The following is a 10,474-nucleotide window of genomic DNA, read 5'->3' as shown; positions in this document are numbered from 1 at the left end:
GAAAAAACTCACACAAACCCAAAAAGCTCACAGAGTCCCAAACAAAATGAACCCCAAAAGACTGATGCCAAGGCACATTATAATTAAATTGGCACACACCAACGACAAAGCAAGAATCTTAAAAGCGGCCAGAGAGAAACAGAAAGTTACCTACGAAGAATCCCCCATCACACTAGCAACTGATTTCTCAACAGAAACACATCAGGCAAGAAGGGAATGGAATGAAATATATAAAGTCATGCAAAGGAAGGGCCTGAATCTAAGAATACTGTACCCAGCAAGGCTATCAATCAAAATTGAGGGTACAAAGCAAGAATCTTAAAAGCGGCCAGAGAGAAACAGAAAGTTACCTACGAAGAATCCCCCATCACACTAGCAACTGATTTCTCAACAGAAACACATCAGGCAAGAAGGGAATGGAATGAAATATATAAAGTCATGCAAAGGAAGGGCCTGAATCTAAGAATACTGTACCCAGCAAGGCTATCAATCAAAATTGAGGGTGAAATCAGGAACTTCACAGACAAAAAAGGACTACGGGAGTTTATTACCACCAAACCAGCAATGTAAAAATGGAGATTCCTGGACCTCCTCCTATCTCACTAAAACAGAATCTGGGAGTTGACCCAGGAATCAGAATATTAAATACTCCAGGTGATTCTTAAGAAACTCAACTTTTAAGAAACATTGCTCTGATGAATGATATGAAATCAAGCTTAAGTCTGAATAAAGGAGATCAAATGAGGTCAACTAATATACACTCAACCAGAGCTGCATTTAAGTGTAGATACATTTGAAGTTAAATAAGGAGAAATAATAGAAATTCTACCTTTTGATCCCTTATTTCATTATTATTTTTTTTTTTTGGAGAAATTGCAGTGTTTGAAGGCAAATTTTTATCTATAGAAATCTTCATAGATGATTTTTCTGGGAGAAATAAGGCTGATGGAGCTACTTTGTAGTTTTATACTGAATAAAATGCCCTTCTTGGGGGTCGTTTTGTAAGGAAAACTACGTAGTTCACAAATGTCCCTTTTACTGACAAATATCCATGGCCTGAATAGACCATATGGCAATTCAACGCAAGGCCTTCGGGTTCGTGTTCTGGGGGAGGTGCTGGAATGTGCGCACAGGTATGTCTTCATGTGCATACACACGTGCACTCGGACTTCTCTGGGTTACATTTGGTGTTTGCTCAATAGACTGCCACCCTTCTTTTAATCCAGCATGGAATTAGACCCAGTCAAATAAATTAACATTCCATCTTGATTTGTTTGGCAAGAACACATTTCCATGTAATTTGTGGGCTGACCCTCATGACCTTCCCTTAGAAAAAAAACACCAAGTGCTTTGAGTTTTTGCATTAATGGGCACTGAGAAGCTGCCAGCCCTTATTTCTCTTTTTGTTCAAGTCAACATCATTGACCTTTACCTAATGACCAGTGCAACACACAAGTGCATGCCAGAGATTCATAGTGGAAAATGAGAGAGGTGAGGAGGGAGGCAGGTGGAAGAAAGGTGTGAGAGAGGCAATTTGTAATGTATAATGGAACAAAATCAGCAGTCACTTTTTAAAAAGCAAAAGTGCTGTTGTATACTATATTATGTTGCTATAGAGTGAGTGGGTGGAGTATCTTTTCCAAATGGGCTTTCCATTTGTTTTTGGAAAGGTCATTGATACCACCATACATGTATTCCAGGTTTCTGAGTGCCTTTCTGTGGCTGATAAAAGTAAGAATGATTTAGGATCTTGCAACAAACAGATAATAGATGTACCCGATCCTTTCCTGGTCATGTGCTTTCACCATTTCCTCATCACCTCAGAAGACCAAACATCCTGGTCTGCCTGGGACTCTCTCAGTTTAGCACTGAAATCCCTAAGTCCTAGGAAAACCCACATAGTCAGTCATTCTAAATGCATTCGTATTCAACCTGATTAGACAGATGTTTTCTAATGTGACATTCAGTTTCCTGTGATGGTCTGTTCCCTGATGGAAATCTACAGCCTTTTGTGTCTTGATTCCCATTTTCGTTTACCTTGAAAGGTAGCAAATGCACGGAGATCTAGTTCAGTTTGGTCACTGTTTCATTCACCCAGCCCTTGAGTGCTGGGAGTATTGTTAGCTGTTGCATACAACATTTCTCCTTCCAGATGAAGTATCTAAAGCTCAGAGAAGATGGATCTTATTGCCTGAGTTCACCCAGTTGACCAGACCCAGATCTAGAACTTGAACACAGATCCTCTGGCTTCCAATCCCGTGCTGCTCTCAAACTTCTCAAATGCGCTTGAAAGATACCCTGTCCTCTTAAGGGAGTGAATTCACTTTGGCAAAACTGAGCAACTTCACACCAGAAAGAAGCGGATGCACTCAGATTACACTCCATTCATTGCCTCCTGGAATTCTCCTGCAGGAGATTCTGAATTCCTGTTGAGGAGCAGAGGCAGGGACTTCCTCCCCATAGTGAGGCTGACTCCTCCTCATAGTCATAAGCACTGCATCCTCCATGAAGAGGAAGAGGTCAGTACTACATGTATCTCACTCTGAGGAAGAGGTCCTGTGATCCTGTTACTTTTATTAATATTTCCAATTAATATTTTATCCTGAAAGAATAAGCAGAATACAGCATGTACTGATTATCAACTGCTGTTTAGAAGATGAGCACATGCGTGTTAAATGGTATTTCCTCTGAAAGACTTGCACACTATCTTACGCCTATATTTTATTTATAGATTGAACTCAATATTCTGAATCAGCTTCCCCATTTACCATCTGTTCTGTAATATCTCTTCCATCAAATCAGTTAAAAAACAAAAAACACCCACTTAGAAACAGAATCTTGAAATTCAACATGCACACTCCAAAGCCAGGTCATTATTTTCATTGAGAGATAGCAGCCCCAGTGAGTTTCTTAAATGAGGGCTGTACTTCCTGAATAAGTTACAGAATTAAAAGTCCACCTTTTTACTCACAGGGAGTTGTTGAGCCATTCTTAAGATTTACCAGCCAACACTCATGTCACTTAAGTAGCTGAGAGCAAAGACTGATCGGAAAATTTTCCCATGTCAAATTTATTTTTCCGTGACTAAACGAATCAATAGGAACATTTTAGTTTAATATGTTTCTATTATCTTTTTGCTCCCATGTTAAAAAAATCTGCAAATCATGAATATTTAATGATCCAGGATGATTAGGGCATTGAAGAGAATTTTTATGACCTCAGTGACTTTTCAGTCCCATAGTTAAAGAATATTTATTGATGGATCCTTAGTGCTCTGATGTCTTTTGTCTCAGCCAGTGGTTACTAACTGTAGCTTTCTCAAGATGAATGTACTTTTCGACATTTCTAGAAGAGGACAGTTTTGAGTAGTTCAATGTAGACTAAGGCCAACTCACCTTTTGAATGAGGCTCCCAGTCTTGTTTGAAAAGAATCTCCCCCGCAGAGAACACGTGCCAGGCCCACGTGAACTGCTGGGAACTGTATTATTGACCCCCACCTTTCTCTTCTGTTGCCCAGGGGATCATCCAAGATGGGAAAATCATCTTTATGCCGAATGGGTACATAACGCAGTGTCCGAACCTGAATCGCAGTAAGTAGCAGTTTAAAGCATTTGTAAATTTCTAACATTTTTGTTGATAATATCAGAGAATCAGGGCAGGAAGGATACCTACACACTATGTACAGTGTTGACTGATGAGGTGGTAAGGTTAGTGAAAGAGGCCTTATCTAAGGGTACTAAATACTTCTTTGTCTTTGAATTTCTAAAAAGCGTATGTATTATTTATAGAATTAAAACTTGAAGGTAAGAAAAATTACATTAGCAGTTTGGGTTCAGTAGTTTGGTACAGAAAGATATCCTATATAATAAGAGAGGAATATGCTAATTAGCCGTTATGCCCTGGGGCGTAACAACCAAGCACATCACAGACCAGATCACTGATCAGCAGGAGTTGGGTCAGCAAGGTACAAGCGGGGCTTCGGAGAGCTACAGGAGGGAGTGGGGGGAGCTAAGGAGGGCGGGGCAGCAGACGGAGAGCTACAGGAGGGCGGCAGCGACCTACTGGCGCATGGATTCATGTGCAGGGCTACTAGTGCTAATATAATTATACATATTTTAAAAAGCTATTCTTTTTTGAATTGCTATTTCTTTCATCTAATTTTGATAGTTGCCAACCTTATTGCTATATTTTACATTTTTCTATTTAAAAACTTTTTAAAACTTGTAGTTACATTGACTATTTTGTATTAGTTTCAGGTGTACAGCATAGTGGTTAGACAATCTACTTTACAAAGTGTTCCCCCTGATATTTCCAGTATCCAACTGGCACTCACATAGTTATTACAGTATTTTTGACTATGTTTCTTATGCTGTATTTTATTTAAAAACTATTCTTTAAACTGCTTGACCTGGATTTGAGTTTTCTTTTTCTTCTGTGATAATTTACATTTTCACAGTCACCTCAATAAAAACAAGGGTTTAATTTTAACTTAAAAATGTCATACTGCCTTTCACTTCAGTGAGCAGTCTTTTCCCCCCCTGTTTCTTCCTGTTGGTTTATTAATAAAAGGGAGAAATCTAGACCTGAAATCCTCTGTGATTTTATGCCAGTTTCAAAGTAACACTTAAACAGAAAAGCAAAAAGCCTTCTACATAGCCAAACAACTACTGTTTTAAAAATGTTCTTTTTTATATTAGCACTGTATCAACATTGGTGTTATCTTTTCTTTATTGAGCCTGCCCAACCTGTAGTGATTTCTTAAGCCTGGTACAAGGAATAATGGATTTACAAGAGCTTTTGGCCAAGATGACTGCAAAAGTAGGTATCTAAATTTCACCTGTGATGTTTCACTTCTATCGCCATGCTGTCTGGAATGTAGAGTGATGTGCTCGAATGGAAACATTTTTAGCATTGGCATCTGCAATACATTACTCGAAATAGCACTACCTATAGTGAACATAACTATTTCTGTCTTCGATACTATTAGGCTGAATCAAAATGTTTACTTGAAAAATGTTTGGAAGAAAGAGGCATGTGTATCACCGCTAATTCCCTGGGAGTGGAAAAGAATTTGCCCATTGGCTATTAAACTGGTGCCACTGTGAGATGATCTATGGTCAGAGCCACGGTGGCTCATAAGCTAATGCATTTCAGATGTAAGAATAATTGCCAATAATCAGAAGGGGCAAAATAGCTATTGTTAGGAAGAGATCACTGTCGCAGCCAGACCCTGTATCACATTTGTAATGTATGATTCATTTCAGAACTGGCCCTGAGTTACATAGGGAGGAAGGCAAAGTTGCCTTTCAGCACCTTCAGTTTATAATTCTGCATCTTTTTCACTCTTCATCATCCACTTAACAAGAATCATTGGAGGATCTGCTAGTTGCCAGGTGCTGTGTCAGGTACAAAGGAGAGACACAGGTGAACAAGACAGGATTTCTACCCCAAAGGTGTTCATATTGAGTGGCAGAGCCAAACATGTAAACAATTAGGGGCTTTCATATATATATATTCATAAAGTTTAGATTCGCAATGGAAAGCCCTGAGCTTTGTGGAGAAAGGCACCGGATAAATAGAAAATGTGGCTATGTTGTTATGATACCCATCAGTTGCGGACATGAGTTCCGGCCCAGGGCGAAGAAAGAATTAGATTGGGCCTCAGAGGCGGTAGACTCTGCGAAAAGGAAGAATTTTAATAACAGTGGAAATGATACATTAATCTATTCCACCCGCGGCTACGACTGCTCCCTGCCATCAGCCGTGGCACCTGGAAAAAAATGGGTGGAGAGATGTTTTGGAGATAGGACTGTTTTTTGGACCCGTAGATTGTGCTGCTGAAGACAGTACGTTATTTCTAACTAGGTGTGCGGCCACGTCGCCTTTTGTCTGGGAACGGAGAGACAGAACACTTTTCTAAGAAACTGAGGCGGGGACTGGCGAGCCTGAAGCATTGTTTGCAGTTCACCGCCGAGTGCAGTGGAAATGGGAAATGCAGGCAATTATTTGCCTTCCCAGCTTGTGGCAGAGGGAGGCTTTTATTTTATATTATGTGGAACAGCTTGATCTCAATACCATTAATTATACGTTAGCTCGCTGCCCAACTTTTGGAACAAGAAACATGTCACCCGGCTCCAGTGATTGTGGCTGCTCCCTCCCTCGCTCCCAGGATGCCCTTTTCCTTCTCGGGCCTGCCTGTTCCGGGGAATGGCAGTCTTCTCTTTCTTAGTCATACATTATCCGGGAGTCACATGGCACTTTGTCCTCCGAACAGTATTGTGTGAAACGAGCTTTTGTGAGGTAGAGATATTTAATTGTGGGCAGTGGCAAGCAGAAAATAATGTAATCCACCGTTTCACCCCCCCAGCTCCTTGCACTTTGGAAGATTTATATGTCTGTTTCTTCCAAACCGTGAGTAGAATTATACTGAGAAAACTTGAGCGCTTCCATTTTCACTGCATAACTTGGAATCTACGATAAGCAAGACGAGGAGTTGGCAAACTTTTGTTGTAAAGGGCCAGCTAGTGCATGGTTGGTTTTGCAGGCCAAGAGGCAAAGTTGAGGATATCATGTATATATTTGTTTTATTTAAAAATAACCATTTAAAATCTAACCATTGAAAAATGGCAAAATTATTCTTGGTTCACAGACCATATAAAAATAAGTCGTGGTCCCAGCTGGGTCAGTGGTTGAATGTTGACCTATGAACCAGGAGGTCACCATTTGATTCCCGGTCAGGGCACATGCTGAGATTGCAGGCTCGATCCCCAGTGTGGGGCGAGCAGGAGGCAGCCACTCAATGATTCTCTCTCATCATTGATGTTTCTATCTCTCTCTCCCCTTCTCCTTTGCTCTCTGAAATCAATAAAAATATATTAAAAAAAATAAGTTGTGGGCCAGATTTGGGCCATGGCCTTAGTTTGTCAGCCCCACATCTAGAGGAAGCTGGAAGGAAACTCATCCTAGGCAATATTGGTTGAGTGTTTCCTATGTGTTATTTACAATGCTTCACCTTTTTATAGTCCCTGTCACTCTAAGCCTCACAACCATCCTGCGAGCCAGGCTTGATGTGTTAGCCCTCTTTCCCGATGAGAAGACTGAGTTCCAAGAAAGCCCTGTAACTTTTCCTAGGATAGTGGATGTCAGAGCTGGGATGCACACTCAGACTCTGAGAGTTGAATCATGACTGAGTTTACAGTTGGGGAAGAGAGGATTAGGAAGAGAGAGAAGAGATATGAGCAGGAGTGAGTGATGAAGAGACGGAGGTGGATGCCACAGGCAGGAGAATGAAGGGATCAGTGAGAAGAGGAATGTGTAATAAAAAGACAGGACAAGAGGAATGCGTGCTCAGATGGTACCAGTTGGGAGTGAAGAGTGGGCATAGAGCTTCCAGCAGCTGTTAAAAGGGGAAGGTCAGGGCAAAAACAAGGCCCCTTAACTCATTCTTTTTTGGCCGCTGCCACTTGTTTTCCTTGGAAATCTGTGGATTTTTTCCTAGTCTGAACCTGAGACCTGCCACCACCTCATGGAGTCCTGCCACCAATCACCTCACGAGGCCACCTTATAGCATGTCATTTCCTTAAGGGTTTTCAGATCACAGACACTGCTCAGAATCAAACTGCAAACACAGGGTAGGCCAGGTGAATTCTCAAGGAATATTCTTCCCTCTAGTCACTGTGCCAGAATCTGAACAACAAGACCTTTCTGTGCCTTGTGCAAGCCTTGTTTCCTTTTTTGTTCAGTTTTGAACTGAGGTTGCAGCCCTCTGGGGCCAGGTCTTCATGGAGGAGTTTCCTTTCGAACGCCCCCTATTGAGCAGACCGTGTTCTCTATCTCCCCTGCACCCTGGGCAGCTATCAAGGTGGAAGCTCAAGGGTTCATTGGACTTTTTGCAGCTGCAGTTTTCCCATGTATAAATTGGTAAAAATTATTCTTGGTTTTATAAGATTCCATGAGATAGGCGAGAGAGATTTGGAAGTCTAGTTTGCTGCATGGCACACTGTGAGCATTCAGCAAGCAATGACTGTTGTTAAATAGGCAACTCTGGGGGAAAGATGGTCCCTAAGAAAACGTACTCCTTCCCCAGTGGCTTATATCACACAGCCTAGCAGAGGCAGTGAATTGATGTCAGAGCTCTGGTCTAGAGCAGGGGTGGGCAAACTTTTTGACTTGACGGCCACAATGGGTTCTTAAACTGGACCAGAGGGCCGGAACAAAAGCATGGATGGAGTGTTTGTGTGAACTAATATAAATTCAAAGTAAACATCATTACATAAAAGGGTACGGTCTTTTTCTTTTTTAGTTTTATTCATTTCAAACGGGCTGGATCCGGCCCGCGGGCCGTAGTCTGCCCACAGCTGGTCTAGAGCCAGGTGCCAGGAGGTCTTGGAAAGCAGCAGAAAGTCCCACACATGGGTCTGAGTGGAAACCATGGAAGCCTAGCAAAGAGCAAGCTCAGTGCACAAGCTGGACAGGGAGTGGTAGCCAGTCACACCAAACCAAACAGATGAGCTCAGGGGTCGGGTCTGTCGAGGAGGACTTGCTGTTCCTTTTCACCTTTCAGCTGGGAAGGCTGGAGAATGACTCTGCCTTTGCTTGATACAGGACAGGTCATGGGAACAGCTTGCATGCACCTCCAGGCGACAGTGGTCAGGGCACACAGGAGCCCTCTAGAGAAGTCCTGGCAGTCTGGCAAAACCATCTATTTTCCAAGGCAGCGAAGGTGCAGGGAAACTGCCCCCTAAGGGACCACTAATTCCCTGGCTTGCGCTGGAGGTTTCCCAGGTAGTCTGGACATTGTGGGAAGCACCACCACCTGGGCCAGGTGCACTGGGACAGGGGCAGGCTCTGTCCCGCTCTCCAAGCTCAGGAAGAAAAGATGCTGGAGACTGGGGATTTCTTGATTATTTCTGTTTAAATCTTTGACAAAGCTATTTATGCAAATCAAGCAGCATTTGGAGTGGCATTTCAGTTTTTAACATATTTAATTTGGAGATTTTCATTGTTTTGAGGGGCTCAGTAATGATTTTTCAATTAAGCTTAAAGGTTTAACAATAGAAGAATTCTTTTTTTTCCCCTTCCATCTAGCAAATGCCAAATAAGTAGTATTTCAAGGAAAAAAACAAAGAGCCATCCACCACATGACTAATGGACTTAGATCCATTCAGTGGCCTCTTACTGCAGAAAAGGCGTCTGCTGTCTGTCTTTGAATGTGTATCGTTAAGAATAAGTGATTTGGTCCATGGTTATTTATATAAATGCATAAGCAAAGGTAAAACAGAATTGAGATGTAGATTTGATACCGTATCTTATTTTGGATCTGCAGGCATTCTTGGAGAAAGTAGAAGGTAGTGTAGAAATAGTCTTGAAAACAAATTTGTGTAAATTCAGCATACTAATATCAGTGACAGAAAATGTAATTCATTTTTGATTCAGAGTTGTTTGTCTCCTTTACTGTTGCAAGATGATGTAGCAGGGAGAAAAAGGAAGGCAGGATTACACAGTAAGTGCCTTTGAAAAATTAGCTTTTTGCTTTAATATCTCTTTTGTCTTTGTGTTTGTCTGATACACTTTTATGTTAGAGTTTAGAGCTTTACAATGTTATCAGAAAAGGCTAAATATATTAAAAATAAAAGCTAAGTTCAGAAGGTAAATAAGCGTCAATCCTGAGAATAGTTTCATTATATTAAAACAGAGGTTTTCCTTGGAATTGAGTTTTAAGGTTGAGCATAGCTTGTTGGACTTTATTGGAAATTGCCAATGTGACCCTCAAGCAAACTCCTGGATTTTCTGGAAACTGGAACAGATGAAGAATTGCCTGTTGGGTCTTTTAATTTTTAAGAAGTTTCCTCCTTGGCACTAGAGTTGTTCCAGCTTTTCTGAGTGAGGCAGGCACATTTCTTCTCATAGGTTCCCCATTCTGAGCCAGTTTTAGGAGGAATGCAGATCTAGTTCAACACCTGTTCAATCCCAGGTCACATCAATCACCACCTTTTGTAGGAACTATTGGGGCTATGGAATGAAGTAAAGATAGTGTGTGATGTTGTCACCTCCTTTTTATCTCTTACCTATACATGGTTTTGGTCACTTGACCTCACCAGTCTAGGAAGTATATTTTCCCATTGTTTCTGAAAGAATTCTCAAAGAACTTATCATAACTTCTAGAAACTCTATGATTAGGCTGGAGATTCAAATGTACCCTGAATTTTTGGAATGTAACCTGCATATTAGAAGAGTCAGAGGAAGACAGTATTTCAGGCGTAGTCAACTCTACTTTTCTCAGGGCTGATTATAGTGTATGTAGTTGGTCTAGGATCCTGTTTGTTCTTTTCCCTGCCCATTGGCATCACCCATGAAATGCAGACCACAAATAAGTTTTCATGAGAAATTCCAAAAGCTTGGAGAGAGAGGATGAGATAAGTGATTAAAAACCAAGGTTGGAATTACATATGGATTCCATTTCCAGAGAGTGGCA

At 41.3% G+C, this 10,474-nt stretch overlaps 1 protein-coding gene across 2 annotated transcripts in view; it reads left to right on the top strand.

The window, feature by feature from the left end:
* Nucleotides 1-10,474, top strand: part of NELL1 (neural EGFL like 1) — a 687,144-nt gene that overhangs the window by 137,750 nt on the left and 538,920 nt on the right. For both annotated transcript variants that reach the window (XM_006753968.2, XM_006753967.2), the window contains exons 5-6: nt 3,518-3,590; nt 4,736-4,818. In XM_006753968.2, the coding sequence (XP_006754031.1) occupies nt 3,518-3,590; nt 4,736-4,818 (156 nt within the window). The remainder of the gene's footprint in view (nt 1-3,517; nt 3,591-4,735; nt 4,819-10,474) is intronic.

The sequence above is a fragment of the Myotis davidii genome, unplaced genomic scaffold (genome assembly GCF_000327345.1).
Source record: "Myotis davidii unplaced genomic scaffold, ASM32734v1 scaffold330, whole genome shotgun sequence".
NCBI lineage: Eukaryota > Metazoa > Chordata > Mammalia > Chiroptera > Vespertilionidae > Myotis > Myotis davidii.
This window is presented reverse-complemented; position numbering and strand designations above follow the sequence as displayed.